This window comes from Helianthus annuus, chromosome 5, assembly GCF_002127325.2.
Source record: "Helianthus annuus cultivar XRQ/B chromosome 5, HanXRQr2.0-SUNRISE, whole genome shotgun sequence".
Classification (NCBI taxonomy): domain Eukaryota; kingdom Viridiplantae; phylum Streptophyta; class Magnoliopsida; order Asterales; family Asteraceae; genus Helianthus; species Helianthus annuus.
Window position 1 is genome coordinate 168,786,634 of NC_035437.2, and position 19,736 is coordinate 168,806,369.

The 19,736-nt window shown below is 37.2% G+C and overlaps 1 protein-coding gene and 1 long non-coding RNA gene across 12 annotated transcripts; one reads left to right on the top strand and one right to left on the bottom strand.

Annotated features, from left to right (window-relative positions):
* Positions 1-482: 482 nt before the first annotated feature.
* Positions 483-10,296, bottom strand: LOC110941953. 11 transcript variants are annotated; one of them, XR_004893580.1, is made up of 10 exons: positions 9,793-10,181; positions 8,661-9,160; positions 8,412-8,560; positions 7,674-7,826; positions 7,468-7,569; positions 2,051-2,182; positions 1,709-1,962; positions 1,140-1,623; positions 851-1,027; positions 483-733 (listed from the first exon to the last, which is right to left on the bottom strand). It is a non-coding gene; the product is annotated as an uncharacterized LOC110941953 (long non-coding RNA). The 11 variants fall into 11 exon arrangements; XR_004893579.1 differs by having other exon boundaries at positions 1,709-1,965; positions 9,793-10,180; XR_004893578.1 differs by lacking the exon at positions 7,674-7,826 and having other exon boundaries at positions 9,793-10,177.
* A 5,991-nt stretch (positions 10,297-16,287) lies between these two features.
* Positions 16,288-17,658, top strand: LOC110943998 (UDP-glycosyltransferase 89B2). The gene has a single exon (XM_022185727.1). It carries the CDS (start codon positions 16,288-16,290, stop codon positions 17,656-17,658), a length of 1,371 nt encoding a protein of 456 aa, XP_022041419.1.
* The last annotated feature ends 2,078 nt before the right edge of the window (positions 17,659-19,736 follow it).

Sequence of the window (19,736 nt, forward strand, 5' to 3'; positions counted from 1 at the left end):
TTAATATAAAGAAATTTTTAGTTATGACATTTTAATGACTCGTAGCTCCATCCAACCCTCCCCGTCTGTTTGTTAGTTAATTATATCGTTACCCAACACTACAAGAAAGGGACACCTTTAGCGCGACAGGTGTCGCCGGTATTGGTCCAATTTGTCGCCAACCTTTACCGGCGACATGTCGTCGCTAAAGGGTCGCCGGTATTGATAGGCCGCTATTGGCCACCTGTCGTCGCTAAAAGGTGGCGTCGCCGGTATTGCTTTTGAACCTTTAGCGACGACAAGACGACAGTTGTCGTCGCTAAAAGGTCGCCGGTATTGGTCTTCGTCGCTAAAGAGTACATGTCAATAGCGGCGACGCGTGTCGCTGCTAAAAGTCTTTTTTTTTTTTAATACAGCTGCTGTATTTACAGCACCCAGTCATTTTTTCGGCCGAAAAAACAGAACCTGCCTATTTCAAACAACGCAAACATACGCCACAAACATATACTAAAGGTAATATAATTAAAACAACACAAACATACGCAAACTACGTTTTAGTCGTACATTATAATCCTACAACGTTTAATAAATCAAAATCATACATTAAAACAAGTCAATCTTCCTCGGATTCTCTATCGTATAAGTCGTCAGAATCGTAGTCATTTGACTTTCCTTTTCCTTTCCCTTGTGAAGCAAGATAGTTGTTAAGTTGGCTCAAAAATGACGGAGTTTGGAACAAGCTGTTAACAAAATCCTACAATAATAGATATCAAAATGTATATTAGCATATTAATTAACGCTACCAACATATATTTAACAAGGAAACATGCGTTCGTTTGTCATTTTATAAATTATAAATTGCGTAGTTTACCTCGGAAAAGGGTTCTTGCGTCCGAGCTTGCGAAGACGACATGTTTGAGGACGTGTTGGAAGAAGGTTTAGGCCCCATCCCGCGATACCATCCTCGCCGCTCTCCCAACGCTTCTTGATACGGGGCAATTGGAGGACCATCGCCGCTCCATTCATCTGTGGCCTGTTGTATGTTCCGCTGTATTTTACGAAGATGATGATTAAATATATGTGTGTGTATATATATATATATATATATATATATATATATATATTTGTTACAGAAAATAATACTTAAAAGAAATACTTACGTAATTTTGTTCAGCAACCGGATCAACCCAATTCCCTTGATTGTCCGTGTGGGTTTTAGCATACGTAGGTACACAATCCAAATTTTGTTTAACATTACACCTAGATTAGACATTAAATAAACAAAAGCTTACACACACGCACACATACATAAAACATTACATTTTTCTAGGCGGTGCTACCGTACGAAGATGTCCCCCCACGGTATGGGAATTGTTTCTCGCGTACTTGCTTACAGGCCTTGCTTTTTTTTAATATATTTTTCTTGCCGGAAACCTTCAATGGTTCTCAACCAGTTTTCATAGGGCATATCCACGGGATGGTATGCCCTTGCCATCTCAAGATCATCGTAACCTCCCTGGCTATCAAATAATTGTCTAGCTTCATGTTGCGGTCAGAGTACCGCTTCATAAGCACAGTCCTCATACCACCCTTCAAGTTTTTCGCCTCATAATCACGTTCCACTTCATCAAGATTGAAATTTTCCTACAAATTAAATAAAACAGTTAAAATATCATATATAAATTAGAGTTGCATGTGCTATAAAATTTTATGCATATAACTTATTTACCCGTAAGTGGTTCATGACGGCATCCTTGTAATGTTGTTCAACATTATCCCATCCCATTTTATCAAACGGGACGGTCGCCACATATACAGGCCGGCCTCCCTTGAAAACATGTCTCTTGATTTACCAACAGGGGTAAACGTGACCTGTCGATCAAACGTAAGCGACACAGACCCCCCCCCCCCCCCCCCCCCCCCGCTTTTACTAGACGTCGTAGTTTCTCGTTTTTAGCTTTCCCCCTAACCTTCTTTGGGGAACTGCTGCAATTAAAACAAAAATAATTAGTAACAACATTTATAATATATAAAATATAAGGACTACAAAATAATTTAGTAAAAGACTTACCGTCTGTCTCGTGTGTGCCACGAATCCCACCAGGAGGAAGCGGTGGATCACCGGCACCGTCACCCCCATGTCCCCAGGGGGCCACATCCGCCATCAAATAAGCGAATATCAGCAATACCGAAAACATAATCCCTATAAAGTTACAAATGTTACAGCATGTGTATCTAATAGAAATTAAGGGAAAGTACAACAAGTGTAACTCAAATTCAAATAAATATTTCAAACAAGTGTTTATCAATTACAAATCAATATAAATTACAATAACTTTTCTTTTAGTCAGACTCCACATAATCGGGATCATCCTCATCACAATCAGCCTCGACCTCATCACAATCAGACTCGACCTCAAACACTTCATCGACGGTAGCCGTTGGGGGATCAACTTCAATTGAAGGCTCACCCGCAGTAACATGAGAAGATCCAATTTGAAAGTATTGGGTCAAGTCAATGACAAGTGGACAGTCAGATGAAGAGTTGTTGTCGACAACGTCATTATCTTCTAAGCCTTTGTCAACATTTTGAACCTTATTGACGCGGTCATCATCACTTAATGGCTGATCCCAAATTCTTCGATGATTAACATTTTCGACTACCCACCTATGTTTGTTTTTTTGGTTTCGAGACGTTTCTTGGATGAAGAACACTTGTTTGGCTTGCGAAGCAAATATGAGTTGATCATCTTTGTCCCATTCATGTTCAGTGCTTATACTGGTGATATTATTGTCATGGTTTACACCCCTTCGAGTATCAAACCACTTGCACCGAAATAGGACAGTGGAATAATTATTTGTATAACGCAACTCAATAATTTCTTCTAATTGGCCATAAAATTTCACACCGTTCTCTCCAACCACTTCCACCCCAGAGTTTTGCGTTGCGCATTTTGCATCACGTTCAAGTGTCTTAAACCTAACACCGTTGACTATGCAAGCAGTGTAAGTGTAAGCAGTCATTTTCGCACAAATTGAAAGAGCATACAACTCCGGGTGGAATTCTGGAGAATTGTGTTTTCATCGAATGGACCTAACAAATATAGAGTAATAATGTTTGTTATATGTGTATTACCTAGCAAGTGTAGAGTAATGAGTGTTATATATGTATTATACCTTATGGAGAAACCATCCCGTAAATTTGGTTTTAAGATCATCTTGGGGATGTGTATGTTTGAATTCACTACATTGATGACAAATATAAGAAAGGAATGAAAATACCAATTAACAGATTATGAAAAGTTAAAGATAGAAGCACTCACTTCATGTACTCCCTAACTTCTGCGCAGTTTTCGAGGACAAACCATTCCATCTTGCTTTTTTCGATGAATGATAGATATTTGTCCTTTGTTGCGCCAACAGGACGACATTCACCCATAACTTTCTTTTTTCAATAACGACATCATCGTTTCTATCTGGGCGATTGAACTTAGTCTGAACATCTTTAAGGTACATTGAACAAAATGTTAGAGCTTCTTCAAACACATAACCTTCAGCTATACAACCTTCAGGCCTTGCCGGGTTTTTCACATAGTTCTTTAGTTTTTTCATGTACCTTTCAAATGGATACATCCATCTAAAAGCTACTGGACCTCCCGCAATCGCTTCATCAGGTAAATGCACAAGTAAATGAACCATAATGTCAAAAAACGCAGGTGGATAGATCATCTCTAACTTGCATAAGATGGTAACAATGTCATCCTTTGCTTTCTTCATATCATCCACCGATAGTGTTCTAGAGCAAATAAATGAACCATAATGTCAAAAAACGCAGGTGGATAGATCATCTCTAACTTGCATAAGATGGTAACAATGTCATCCTTTGCTTTCTTCATATCATCCACCGATAGTGTTCTAAAGCAAAGTTGCTTAAAGAACATACAAAGGTCTACTATTGGTGTAGATGTATCTTTAGTCAAAAGCCCTCTAACCCCAATCGGTATCAAACGTTGCATGAGGATATGACAGTCATGAGATTTCAACCCGGTAATGTTAGCATTGTTTTCTGTCATCCTCTTACTGATATTAGATCCAAACCCATCTGGTAATTTAACATTTTTTATAAACTGACAAAAAAGTTTTCGATCATCGGACTTGAATGAGTACTTTGGGTGGGGACTTAAGAACTTGCCACCCGATTGTTTCAGCCATTGTGTCGGCCGAATGTTTAGTTTTTCCAAGTCGGACCGCGCATTTGGCGTGTCTTTGCTCTTATCGTTCATTAGAAGAGTACCGAGCAAGCTGTCGCACACATTTTTCTCTATATGCATTACATCTAAGTTATGTTTCAGCTGCAGAGAAGACCAATACTCAAGGTCAAAAAATATGCTTCTTTTGGACCAGTTCAACTCGAAATCTGACCGGGTTATCCTCCAACCTCCAAAATCTGGATGCTTGCCTGGTAGACGATTAATTAAACGACCGAGTTGAGCTTCTATGTCAGCTGGGCTAACTGTCTCGGAGGGTCTCGTGTCTCGGGTTTCCCGTTAAAGTCGAGACTTGTTCTCCAAGGATGGTTGGCATCTAAGAACCGGCGATGACCAACATAAGCACATTTACCAGTTACACGTATTGAAGGAGTGTCTTGGTTACAAGTTGGGCATGTCATGTAGCCTTGTCCGCTCCAACCTGATAGACTACTACGGGCTGGAAAGTCATTTATGTCCATAACAATGCCGCCTTCATTGTGAAGTATGTGTTTGTTGCTGCGTCTTTAGTACGTACACCTGTCTGCCACAATTGCTTAAGCTCATCCACTAACGGTCTAAGGAAAACGTCCATGTCTTTCCCCGGTGATTTAGGGCCAGGAATCAACAAGGTCAACATGAATGTGGACTCTCACATGCATAGCCAGGGAGGCAGATTATATGTGGTGAGTATAACCGGCCACGTGCTATGAGTCGAGGATCCACTACCGTTGTTAAAGGGATTAACACCGTTAGCTGCAAGCCCTAAGCGAACATTTCGTGGCTCCATCGCGAAGTTTGGGTACTTTTTATCAAAGTCTTGCCATGCAGATCCATCAACTGGATGACGCATAGTCCCATCTTCCGATCGTCCGGTACTATGCCATATCATATCTTTCGCTGTGTGCCTTGAACAATACAAATGTCGTAGTCTAGGTGTCAAAGGAAAGTATCGTAACACCTTACGAGCCACCTTCGTGCCTTTTGTGTCTTTATCGACCCATCGACTCTCATTACAAACGGGACAATTTTGCAAGGACTCGTTTTCTTTCCAAAAGAGAACACAATCATTTGTGCACACATCTATCATCTCATATGCCAAACCAATCTTCTTAGCTACATAATACGAAGGGGGAATCTTGTTGTCTTCTGGCATTGACTCTCGCAACAACGAGAGGAGTCGATCTACTGCTTCATTTTGCAAATGGTACGTATCCTTTATATTCAAAAGCCTTGCTAAAAAGTCAATAGAAGAAAACTTGGTACAACCAGGATATAATTCTGTTTCAACTTCCTTTACCAGGTCTTCAAAATCATCAACACCGCTACTATCTCTATTCGAGTTCTCTTGGTTAAGGTATGTATCTTCTTCCATACGCCCCCCCCCCCCCCTAATGTCTTCAATAACGTTTACCATACCGTCTTGTGGCGCAACATCGTTTACTTCTGCAATTAGGGTCGTGTCCCCGTGATAGGTCCCCTTCGTGTATTCCTTCCAAAAACTGTTAATTACCAAACGGTATTTCATTTCTGCCATAGTTTATAAGCCGGAATTTTTACATTTGGTACACGGACATCTAACTTCATCGTGGTTTTTTATCACTTTTTCACACATCTCGATAAATGACTTGAGTCCTTGTTTGTAGTGAGGTAAATGACGTGGGGAATCAATCCAACTTTTATCGATAGGCATTATGCAACTGAAAGAAAATCTAATTTAGGATTAACATAACAAGTGTAGGCTACTAAACCCACTTTTTGAACACTTTATCTCATATGTGAATGTGTATTACATGATTGTTTGTTTAAGAAAAATTCGGCAGCATTTCCTCTTAGCTCCCAAATATATATGTAATGATATATATACCCGATGAGCAAAGAGAAAATGATAACCGAATCCTTCTTAAACAAACAATCATGTAATACACATTCACATCCTAAATGAGATAAAGTATTCAAAAAACAGTCCCAAGATAAACGGGGACAACCCGAAATTAATTTCTAAATCAATTTCGGGCGGGTATTTCTAAGCTCGTTATGTTTAAAATGATTAATTCAAACACGGGCACAGTTTTTTAAGCTTGTTATGTTCTTAATGATTGTTTTAAATTTTGGGCGGAACGTTATGTTTTAAATCATGATTTCAATTTCGATTGGGTATTTTCTTAGCTCGTTATGTTTGAAATGATGAATTCAATATCAGACACGATTTTTAAGCTCGTAATGTTCTTCATAATGGTTTATATTTCGGGCGGGTATTTTCATAGCTCCTTTTGTTTTAAATGATGATTTCAATATTGGCGGGTATTTTCTATGTCCGTTATGTTTTAAATGATGATTTTAATATAAAGAGGGTATTTCCTAACTAATATATATTTGTCAAATTTAAATATAAATGTTTTAAAACCTAAACACAAATATACAAATTATCAAACTTTAACATTTTTTTCAGACCTACACATTTGCATCCTTACACACACATTTGCATACTTTATATAAACATACATACTAACATACACATTTTTCACCAACATACTAACATACACATACATACATACATACATTCATTCATACACTTACATACCCACATAGATGCTTACATACACCTACCTACACAAATACATAGATTTTCATATACACATTTTCCCCAAATACACCTACATTATACTTTATACAAACATACATACTAACATACACATTTTTCACCAACATACTAACATACACCTACATACATACATTCATTCATACACTTACATACCCACATACATGCTTACATACACTTACATACACCTACATACACAAATACATAGATTTTCATATACACATTTTCCTCAAATACACCTACATTATACGTTTGACATACTAACATATACCTACACTATACATTTACATACCTAAACAAACAATAATTCATTTACATACAAATATACATCTTTACATACACCTACATACACAAATACATACACCTACATATACTCATTTTCACCAAATACACCTACATTATACATTTTCTCAAACATTTACATACAAATATACATCCTTACATACACCCACATACACATACATACACCTACATACACAAATACATACACCTACATATACTCATTTTCACCAAATACACCTACATTATACATTTTCACAAACATTTACATACAAACATATATTCTTACATATACATTTACATAACTAAACAAAAAATTATACAATTTCTAAACTTTGAAAAAACTCATATAAAACTAACCGTAATTTCAAGCTTTCAAGTAGATATAGACCGCGGAGACGAGGTGGTGACCGGAGAAGTGATGGTGGTGACCGGAGAGGTGATGGTGGTGATCCGAATTTTCTTCCATAAACATAAATATACACAAAAACGAGCAAAAATTAAAGTCTATAACATGTAAATAACAAAATATAGAAGAGATTTAACAAAAAACAAGTTAAACTAACCGATTTGGTGAAAAAAGGCGGTTCTCCGGCGGTAAGATGAAGAGTTTGGGGGAAAAAGTGAAGGAGGAGGGAAGAAATGGCGCTGTATAGGCTATTTACGGAAACACTTTTACCGGCGACGGCCTGTCGCCGCTACTGGTTCCTTTGTCGCCGCTATTAGGTTAACCAGGGTTAACCAGGATAAGATTTGTGTGGCTGGCTGGGGATTAAAGTGGGACACCTACCTTTAGCGGAGAAAGAGTGTCGCCGCTATTAACCCTAATCCGTCGCCGGTATTGCCTCTTTAATCCCCAACCGTTAGATCAGAATAATGACCAACGGCTGGGGGTTGGGTTTGACGCGGATCGACCAATAGCGGCGACAGCTGGCCTGTCGCCGCTAAAAGTGGTCTTTTCTTGTAGTGCAAGTCACTCTTAATTTGTATTTTTTTTATGTAAAGGGGCCCCGACCTTTGAGTTGGCTTTAGGCCTCCAAAAGGGTTGAGCCGGCCCTGTTTACGGCTGCAAACGTAGTGTTTTCTTATTGTTTTTATTTTACATTTAAACATATTTGTGTTGCAAACTTTTTCTTAATGTTTTTTTCACGTTTAAACATATTTGTGTTGCTTTCTTTTATATTGTTGCCAGAGACACGCCTCTTCTATTTTCACATTTAAATATATTTATGTTGCTTTCTTTTATGTTGTTGCCGAGACACGCTTCTTCTATATCACAATAACAATTAAAGAATAAAACTAACCTGTATTAACGTAAGTATGAAAGTAGTCTACTCCACTTGTAACACCTATTATCATCGGTAGACATACACAACGCAGAAGCATCCGTTCCCCATCTTTAACGTTTGGTTCTTCATCGATGTCGTGTATGGCAGAGTACATGATCCAGATACTGAAATCATTGAAAACACCAATTTCTATTAGGGTTTATAAACTTTCAGTCGTTCTACCCTAAGTATACTAATTAGAATAATGAAAAAGAACTACATCACCTGCCCTGCCCTAGACCTGGCAAACGGGTTGGGTAGGGTCGGGTTGGGTCATGGGTCAAAACGGGTTCGGGTCAAATTGGGTTCGGGTTGGAACGGGTTCGGGTTGGAACGGGTTCGGGTCAGAGCGGGTTTCGGGTCGGGTTGGATAAAAAAATGTTTTTTTTAAGTGATTGTACATCAAGGGGCAATTTTGTCGGGTTAAAACGGGTCCGGGTTGGTAACCTTCGAATAATGTACCTACTTTGTACAACTCGTTGCTCTATGTACAACCAGAAGTTTCATCTCTTTTACATACCATCCTTTTCATCAAGTAAACCTATCAAAGTTTCTTTATCCCTTACATACACCAGCCTCCTTACAGACCCTAAGTTTCACCAATTTTGACCTAGATGTACATGAGGCGCCGCTTCAAAGCTCAAACCCTAAGGCGCTTTCCAGATCGCCTTGCCACGTGCGCACTTCGCGCCTCAAGCACACTTTTAAAACCAAGTTCCTACTTCCTGCTATTACCAGATTTAGTAGGATATTCTAAATTCCCTAACTTGTGTACTAATGGACACCAAGAAACCTTTGTGTTCAGTGTAGACACCAAAGAGGAAGCAAGTGTTCAGTTGCAAAATATCCAAGTAAAAAGTAGCTCAGTAATACAGTTCCTACACATGAAGAACATAAAAAACCACAATCCTTTTTGAAGTTTAATCATAGTAGCAGATAATGCAACAAATACACATCAACATTCCTGTTAAACCTAAAAAAACTTCAATCACATATGTATCAATCGAACACACAAAGTTTTTGAAACATTTAGAAAGGAAAAAAAAAAAACAATCAGCCATTTAAATCATCAAATTTTCTTTAAATAATGACCATATATTCAATCAGTCATTTAAATCATCATCATAAGAGAAAGAAATTACAGCTTCAACATCAAACTTATAAGACATCGATCACAGATTTACAAATTAAACACAGTTTCTGAAACATTTACAACAAAAAAAACGCTATTCATCTATCAATTTCCAAAACAACTCCACAAAATCAAACAAATTCACAACAAAATTTAAAACATTTACACAGACACACATCAAATCCATCAACTACCCCGCTCATGAAGTGATGATGATACCCTCACCGGAAAAGATGCCGTCGCTGATGAAGATCCCGTCGTTGATGAAGATGCCGGCGGAGGGTGGGGGTTTGTGGCGGAGGAGACGACAGAGACGCGGAGACGGTGGCGGGTTTGTGGCGGAGGAGACGGCGGAGGCTGGAGAGGATGAAGATGCCGTCGCTCGCTGAATCGCTGATGATGATGATGTTCACTGAAGTTCAAGCTCTAAGAAAAAACCCTAGGACACAGTAAGCTTTCCTAAACCGTGTACCCGTTCCTTTTTACTTCAATTGACCCGTAAACATAAAACATACTTCCTCTTTTAAAATTGACTCAATTGGACCCATTAATTTTAAGGAAGACCAAATTAACCCATAGTAATTAATAGAAGACCTAAAGTGACCCAATTTTATGTATTCGGGTCAGAATTTCCTCCCCTACCTGCAATGAAAGCAAACTTTATTTGAAGCATTGAAGAGTGGCTACACGTCGGTGGGTAGTTGTCACTGGTGGGCAAGTAGGTACGGAGATGGTGGGTATACGTTAACTGGGATGCTAGGGTTTGTGAAAAGAGAGTATTTGTAAGAAAGAAAATATAATATTTTAATCTTTGTTTTTAACTTTTGTGGTAGATGAATATAAGTAAGTTTTCTTTTATTGTTTGGTGATGAAAGGTTTGTGGTAGGTGAATGTAATTAAGTTTTCATTTATTGTTCGGTGATGAAAAAAAAAACGAAAAGGAAAACCGTAAGCTAATGATCTCTAGATCAAGTGGTGGAATGCTTGCATTTCTCTTGAGAGATGCAAGTTCAACTCCCACTTGGTGCAGAGTGAGGCATTGGTGGGCAATGATGGGAGACCCAGGGAAACCTGGGTTCGATCCTTGAGCCAAACGGGTTTTACCGGTAATTATACCGTCGTGCCTACGGGCGGGTGGGTTACATGGTTTTCCCCATAATTGGTGGTGGACTTGGGTTACTCTCAGAGTACTCCGTTTGGTCTAGTGGGTGCTCGGGATTGATTCTGTTGGCCGTTAAAAAAAAAAAGGAAAACCGTAAATGGTTGGATGCCTAATTTGTTGCAACAGCCACCTCTTTTTTCTTTTTTATCTTCATTCGCCCACCAATGTGCTTGGCCCATTTTACATTGCTTTCAAGTTGATATGCGTATATGTATGGTATATCTCCTCTACATCCAATTAATTTCCTTCTACTAGGTTTGATTAATAAATGGTGTGAACGTCCGCACGTTGCGAGGTGCGTCTGTTATGCTGTCTCGTAGTTGTTGGGTGTGTGTATGACGTTTGTTGGTTATTCGGTATGGTGACATCATTATTATGGTTAACAACATTAACACATCAGTTGGGTGTTGGGGATATCTATCTTCTCATAGGCCTGATTCATCCAGCCACCCCTGCCCCATACTGATTCTAACGTTCTCTTATCCAACATTCACACACTAATAAAGATTAACAAAGTCCAAACATGACATTTCCATTTCATAAAAAAAAGTTAATACAACAAACATGATAGTGTGACATGAGTGTGGCCACTTATGCCTATTAAGGTATATAATAATAAAATTTGACAAAAACTTGAACAAAACTTTAGTACCTTTATGTGAAGAAAGAACTCAGGCTTCAGTCTTGCATTCCATATTTCCATTGATTCATTGGCAATCCTTATGCTATACCTGATCGATATGAAACAAAAACAATTTTTAAAACTTAAAATTATGCTGATGTGGTAATCATATTTGTAATGATTTGTGATTATATACTAATTTATAAAATATCATCATTGACTTTAATAATGTGCCCTTATGTGTGGGGTGCAAACGGGTCGAGCGGCTCGCGAGTGATACTCGAGAAAAAGCTTGAAACGAGCTGAGCCTTATCGAGCCAGAGCCGAGCTTGAGCCTAAAATAAAGCTCGTTTGTTTATCGAGCCCAACCTCGAGCCTCGCATGTCAAGCTCGTTAGGCTTGTCGAGCCTTAATGTAAACGAGCCAAGTCGAGCCGAGTTTATTTAAACTTGTTTACAAGTCGACCTCGAACCTAAAAATAAGCTTATTTAGTAAACGAGCCCGAGCCCGAGCCTCACTTATTGAGCTCGCGAGTCTAAAAAGTCTATTATTTATATTATTTTTATTTAAAATATTTATTAATTTATAATAAACGAGCTGAGCCCGGGCCGAGCTCGAGCTTGAGAAAAAACCAACGAGCTAAGATCGAGCTTTGAAAACAAAGCTCGAATAGAGCCGAGCTCGAGCCCGAGCTCTCATAAGTTAATCGAGCTCGAGTTAAAGCCTGGTCGAGCTCCGGCTCGGCTCGGCTCATTTGCACCTCTACATATGTGTTGCATAAACTTTCCCCTGCTCGCAAATTATCAGTGGAGCTCGGGTGGTAAAGGTCACTTTTAAATGTGGTTTAAAACAATTCGGGCCGGATTGACCCATCAACATTTTTGTGTCATTTTGAGTATTAAATTAATTTATAATGTATAAATATACAAGTATGGTGTTAAAATGAATATCCAGTTTTTCTTAATAAATCAATTATAGGTGTTGAAAACATTTGAATATCAGTTCGGGCTAGGCTTTGCCCATTTCATTCAGATTTTATAGTTTGACCCCATGGGCCCATTGAGTTGAACCTAACCTAAGGTAGCCAAATTTCAAATAAATTGGTTGAAATTTTCGACACTAAGAGACCAACAAAACTTCTAGCGGCTTACCTTTGAGTTTCAGTGTCATTTCCTGTGTACCCAACACGCTTCTTTTGTCTTAGCATCACTAAAAATGACTGCAAAAATAAACAAATAAATTAAAAAAAAAATAATCAAAACTGACCATATATAAACAAACAACTTAAAAAAATCATTTTTGTAATATATTTTCGCATTCGTATTCCATTTGCCAGATGTATAATTAATAATTCCACTTCCCAGCCATGTTCTCATCTTGCTTCCAGTTAGATTTAACCCACCGGTTCTCCCATCCATCTGGCAAAGAACAGTCAGTGACTTTAATAATGTGCACTTATGTGTAGGGTTGCAAACTGGTTGAGTGGCTCGCGAGCTACGGCTCGAGAAAAAGCTCGAAACAAGCCGAGCCTTATCGAGCCCGAGCCAAGCTTAAGCCTAAAATAAAGCTCGTTTGTTTTTCTCCCATGGAAATTGTAACACTTTCTTTATTGGGATTTTCACAAAAATTACAACATTTTCTGGTAACGATTTAAGTCCACATGATATGTTTGTATGTCTTTATTGAAGGGTATTTTATACATTCAAAACTTATGTTCAATACCATGCGTTGAGGTAGATCATAATTCATAACTTTTGAAGATTCAATCTTTTTGCTTCTGTTGACTTCTTTGACTATGAATGTCAAGTTAATGATATTCTTTTGCCATAAAGACGAAACTTTTGCCTTTTTCATGAGATGTGGTATTTGACTTCAGAAGTCAACCTCTTCACTTTCTTGTGGCATAAAGATGAAGCCTTTTCACTTTCTCATGGGATGGAACTTGGAAGGAAGTATCTGACTACGAAAGTCAAACTATCATATAGATTGTACATTACAGTTTTCTTATGCTACATATTCACACAAAGATAAACAATCTAACCTATCCAAAATAAATCTGAGCATCATATGCAAATCAATTTGTTGGCAAATTCTCATCTTGAACGCTTGTTGGTGCTTCCCGGCATCACATGCAAATGAGATGGTTAAAACCTAAACCTTAATCAATTTAAATTCAACCTGCTAAAAAGATCATTCAAAAAAAATATCAATGGCACATTATAAAATTCGAGATGTGGATAGAACCTGGTGCGAGGAGCAAGAGACGGAAGCAGCATCATAGACAGTGGCGTCATTAAGGCATTTACATGAACAAAAATAATCTTTAATCAAAATCATTCAAGGGTTTACTCAACAAAACTGCAAATCTCTTTACAATATTTTCACAATAACTTTATACCTATATTGCCAAACAGTAACATGAATCTGTTGATCAGTTCAGTTTAAACATAATGGAAAACATGAATAATATAGGTATAGCAGTAAAAGCAAGACGTGTAGGTGGATCGACTCATCAAGTTCCCATTGAAATAGGATCCACACTTTCAATCAGTATTAGAAAGAGGTGCTAAATCATTTCTTTCTTCCTTTACTTGTTTGTCGATGTAAAATAATGTCCCATTCAATAGAAAATTATTGAAGTGAGCAGAGAATCCAGTCAGAGATGCAGCCATTGAGTTTGACATACTTGTCAAGATGATATGGTTTCTCCTTAGGGTGCAAACTAATGATGGTGATGAAGAACCGCAAAAGGGTATTCGGTTATGGAGAGAGAGGCAATTTGATGTTATTGAGTTAATCAAGAAGTCTAACCTTGTAACCTCTATATTAGTCTCCTTATATATGCACCCAATAGGAAATCCAATTAGTTAATAAGGGTAATATGGTCCATCAACAATTACCAACTAATTATTTAATAAGTTGTTATATATTTTGATCTATATAATATAAATGATTATAATGACTACTAGATTAAATATTATAATAATAATATATTTAATCTTATAGAATTGACCGTCAAGGATTTCTTCTTGAAAGTTGACACTAAGAGAAATATAAAACTATATATTTTAACAAATGATTCAACTATTGAAGCTTTAATATGCATACAAGTTTGTGATGAAATAAAATAGGGTTAATTCCCATCTAAGTGAAATCCATGATTATTGTAATTGATTTCCTTGATCAAAACTTTGTTACATATGATTTGATTGCCTTGATCACATACATGATCACAACTTTTGGTGATCAACACTCCGCTTAAGTTGGTAATGGTGTCTCACATACCTACCTTTTTGATACATTTGTGAAACATTTTTTCTTTTCATATACCGCTTTGGTTAATACATGAGCTAACTATGGGCAAAAAGAATACCGTACCCTTCAAGGACATCAGTTCAAGTACCTTACTATGTGCAGATTGTGTCCATGTTATTATTGCTTCCCGTAGCCAAAAATGGAAAAAGGCAAGCTCATTTCATTTGATTTTAAAAAAGTAAATAATATAACTTCGTCTTCTAATTTAAGTTGTAGCATGCAAATACAAGAAATATCATTTTAAAGGAGTTGACTCATAAACAATTACACGTTTTATCCTTAATTAGTGGTAACATCAAGTAAAATCATATAGAAATACTTTTAACAAAATTAATTTAATATCCAAGCCTACTCATCAATAATTTACTTTTCCTAATTCATAAATAAATTATTTTTAAAATTAGAATGCCGATCTTGGCTTCCAAGTATAATTTTTTTTACTATATATTTGACCACTCGTTTAATTTTTGTATACTTCAACTTCAACTTCCAAGTATAATCTACTAGTATTAAGTCCCTGCGTTGCAGCGGTTGTCAAAAAACTGTGTTAGGTAGTAGCAATACTATACATTGTCAGCGACCACCAACATCGGAAAAGCTCGTAAAAACAAAATAAATAAAAAACGAGAAAAAATAACGTCGAGCGAAAAGCAGACGTAAAATCTTTGAATCACGCAAGCTCGTTGCTGAGAAAGTAAACCAAAAATAAAACATAGAAAAAAAAACTAAGTCCATCCAGGACCCGCGTGTTGGACGAACTTGTCAAACGTAGAAAAATAGATGTGTCGCGACGGGCCAATCAAAGAGGGAAAAAATATTGAACCGCACACGCACGTTGCGGTGCGTTAACTTGCAAAATTTAGAACAAAACGAAAAACTTGGGAAAGATAAAAAGTATGGTGGACCAAAATTGAAAATAAAAAAGATTTGGGATTAAATTGCAAAATATGAAAAACTTTGGGTTAAAAGTAAAAAAACATAGGGTCTAAATTGCAAAAGTGAAGTTATTTATTTATTTTAGATAAAGATAAATATAAAAATAAGTTATATCTATATATTAGTTATTAATTAATTAATATTAATAATAAAGAAATTTATTAAACAAATATAAATAAAAATTTTAAGGTTGAAGGAGATAATGCCATGTGGCATTATTTGAAGTCTTTTATTATAAGTTAGATTGTTAAATACGAGTAAAATCGGGCCACAAACCACAATCAAGTCGCAAATCAGTCATAAAAAACGGTCATATACAGTCTCTAAAAATGATCACAAAGTCATTTCAATCGCGATAAAAATCGGTAGTAATTTACCTTTAAGATCTATTTACTAGATGTGCACAAATCGTCTTTTGTGCCCAAACCAATTCGGTTTTGGTTAAAGAAAAAGTTGGTTTTGCCCAAATCAGTTTGTTTTTAACCGTCCTCAAAAGGAGGGCTCTCACACCTATTACAAACCGGTGGTTCGGTTCAGTTTCAAATCGGGTCGCAGGATCATAACCTTTGACCAAAACAACGTAAGCCATGAAGTCATTTCATGTTTAAATATCATCCTTGGTTTCCAAGCATAATCTTTTATATATGTTTGACAATACACGATAACATTTTTCAAAACATCAAACATGTCTCACTCAACACATATACTAGTCTACCCTTTTGCTCCTTCCGGCCATTTCATTCCCTTACTCGACCTCACCCGCCTCCTCCTCAGCCGCGGCCTCACCATCACCATCGTTGTTTCCACCACCAACCTCCCGCTTCTCGACCCTCTTGTCTCCTCGCACCCCTCATCTTTCCACAAACTCCTCATGCCTGACCCCGACCACACCCCATTCCCGCATCCACTTATCGCCAAAGTGATAGCCACCCAACAACTATTTGATCCCATTGTTAAGTGGTTCAAATCCCACCCTTCACCTCCGGTTGCCATCATATCCGACTTCTTGCTCGGGTGGACTAATGACCTTGCCTCCCACCTAGGCATTCGACATGTAGTGTTTTCGCCTTCGGGTGCTCTTGGTTACTCCATTTTTAATATGTTATGGCGAGACGCATTGGAGATTAATGCCCTCCACGGTGACAACGGAGACGAAAGCTACATGCTTTCGTTCCCCGAAATCCCCTACTCGCCCGAACTTCCTTGGTGGCAGCTGTCACCGATGTGGCGAAGTTATAACAAGGGCGAGCCGGGTTTCGAGTGTTTTAGAAAGGGTATTTTGGATAATATGACTTGCTGGGGAATTGTGTACAATACTTTTGAAGGTTTGGAAGGGGATTATATTGATTATTTGAAGAGACAGGTGGGCCATGACCGGGTCTGGGCCGTGGGCCCATTACTCCCTGATGATCATGGCCCGATGAGTAGCACTGCACGTGGTGGGTCCAGTGCAGTGCCACCTGATGACCTGCTCATGTGGTTAGACCAAAAGCGTGACGATTCAGTTGTATATATATGCTTTGGGAGCCTAGTAGCATTAAGCGAGGAGGAAATGAAGGCATTGACGGATGCCCTCAAGCTTAGTAATGTAGACTTTATTTTGTGTGTGCACGAAAGCGGTTCGAGCCTCATCCCTAGTGGGTTTGAACAACAGGTGGGGGGTCGAGGGTTCATAGTCATAGGTTGGGCCCCACAATTGGCAATACTGCAGCATCGGGCTGTAGGTTCGTTTGTGACTCATTGTGGGTGGAACTCAACATTGGAAGGTGTTACATCAGGCGTGACGATGTTGACATGGCCAATGGGTGCGGACCAGTTTGCCAATGCTATGCTACTGGTCGATCGGTTGGGTGTTGGGAAGCGAGTTTGTGAAAGTGGACCGGAGAGTGTTCCTAACCCAGTCGAGTTGGCCCGGTTGTTGGATGAGTCTTTGAATGTTGATAGGCCCGAGCGAGTTAAAATTAAGGAGCTGAGCCGAGCAGCCATCAAGGCAATTAAAGAAGGAACATCAGTAACGAATTTGAATACATTCGTCAAGCTTTTATATGAGCTCTAAAATTATTTATTAATGAAACTCATGATTCATGAAATTGTATTATAATCATTCCAAATTAATAGAACTAAGGAGTTGTTTGTGTATCCACATAATATGAAATAGTTAAAAAAATACGTATGTAAAAAAAGTTCAAACAAACCACCAAATGTATATTTGTTGCTCCTACCTCCGGCTGCAAGATTCCTATGTTTTTCTTTATTAGAAGATTTTAATTTAATTATTGTTTTGACTTTTAATTACATTTTGCATTATAATTTAAAATCGTGTATCTCTAAGTGATTTTAAATCAGTACTTAACCCAAGGTATGCAATTGTATATCTAACTTTTTCTCATGGTGTTTATGTATGTGTGATGAGTGTCCAAGCGGTTGCATGTTCTATTGAGTGAGTAATTGTTGAATGAAGTTACATTTGGGTATTTTTTATAGATTTTATGTTGACAACAACACTTATATATGAAATTATGGGATTGATGGTGGGTTTGGATTTTCTAGTGTTCTTTGTGATATGTAAAGGTTTCGATCTAGATTATATTTCATTGTCCTCAATGCTAGATGGAGCTTAAAACAATGTTATATTGATATGCTATGCGGAATATGATCTTTACACTTAAAGAATGGAAATGGTATGAAATTGGTTTTGATTAAATGTGTTAACTAAATATTTTTATATGAACCTATTTCTAAAACACGCCAGGTGTTTTATGAAATGACTAAGTGAAGAGTCTTGTAAATTTTGCATGGAACTTGCTGGTATTTTGCTTAAAGCTTTGAAATTTCTATGTATTCTTAGTATATGTGACTTAATGAGATGTGTACCTAATCAAGATAACATGAAGCTGCAATTATGTTGAAGAGATTCATGTGTGTAGTAAGTGTAAATGTTATCAAATTTGATTATGGATGTTTTATGAGTTTGACTTCAGGAAGTCAACGCGTCGATGGAAAGATTCAATATACGACAAATCCTACGGGCGAAGGTGAGTACTTCACAACCTAATATAGGTGGTAGATATTATACAGTTATAAAAATACATTGATTTTTATGGATATGGATTAACATTCTGATGGTAATGTTCATGGAATGGTACTATGTGGAACAAGGTCGTCTCTGAAAACTTCATAATTCTTTTGGGCTCTGTGCGAGTAAACAAAATTGGGCCCTTACATCATATTATTTATGTTTTATGGCCTCATTTATTTTTTTTATAAAGCAAACTATACCAATACAGGATAGAAACAAAACAATGTTGCTTTTTCTGACGGTTCCCTTACTCTTCTCTTGACATGTAAATTAAGCTTGAACCAATGGCGAATACATGAATTTTGAGTAGGGGGCAAGATATGGGTCAGTCAAAATAGGGTGAATACGTATGGACTCAAAAAGTCATTATTTTTAAGTAATTACATATTTACCTCAATAAAAAAATAATAAAAATGACAAACAATTGATCAATTAATATAAAGATTTAACTTAAACAATCATTATTTTATAAACAAAACAATTAAACTTAATTTAAACAAAATAAATCGAATAACCACCGGTTGCTTTATTTTTTGATAAAGCTAATTTTAAAAAAATCCACTATAAAGGGCCCAATATCCACTGACATCCATACAAAGTTAAAAAACTGGTTTGAATAGAACTAAAAAGTTTTTGTTGGCTTGTTTCGAACCTGCATGTATCTCGGGGTGGGGAATAGGTTTTATAATTATTATTTTTGTTCTTTAATTAAAAATGAAAAGAAAATAAAAGAATTACTGAATGGTCAAATTTGTTGGTTTTTAGATGGAGTTAGTGGGTTGAATCAAAATGTCAACAAATTGGAAAAGTCAGGGACCCAAGGGAGAAAAAAAACTATTTGGACTAAAATGCAATTTGAGATAAATCTCAGGGATTAAAATGACAATTTACTCTTTTTTTTTTTTCAGAAATGCTTAAACAATAAGGAAACGAAATTTCTTGTAAATGTAACAACATTTTCTATAGCTATTTTTCTAAAAGATATTTTGTCGTTGCCACTTTTTTTTTTTTCTAAAAAACAATTTCATTCCAATCATCAGGGTAAATTACATAAG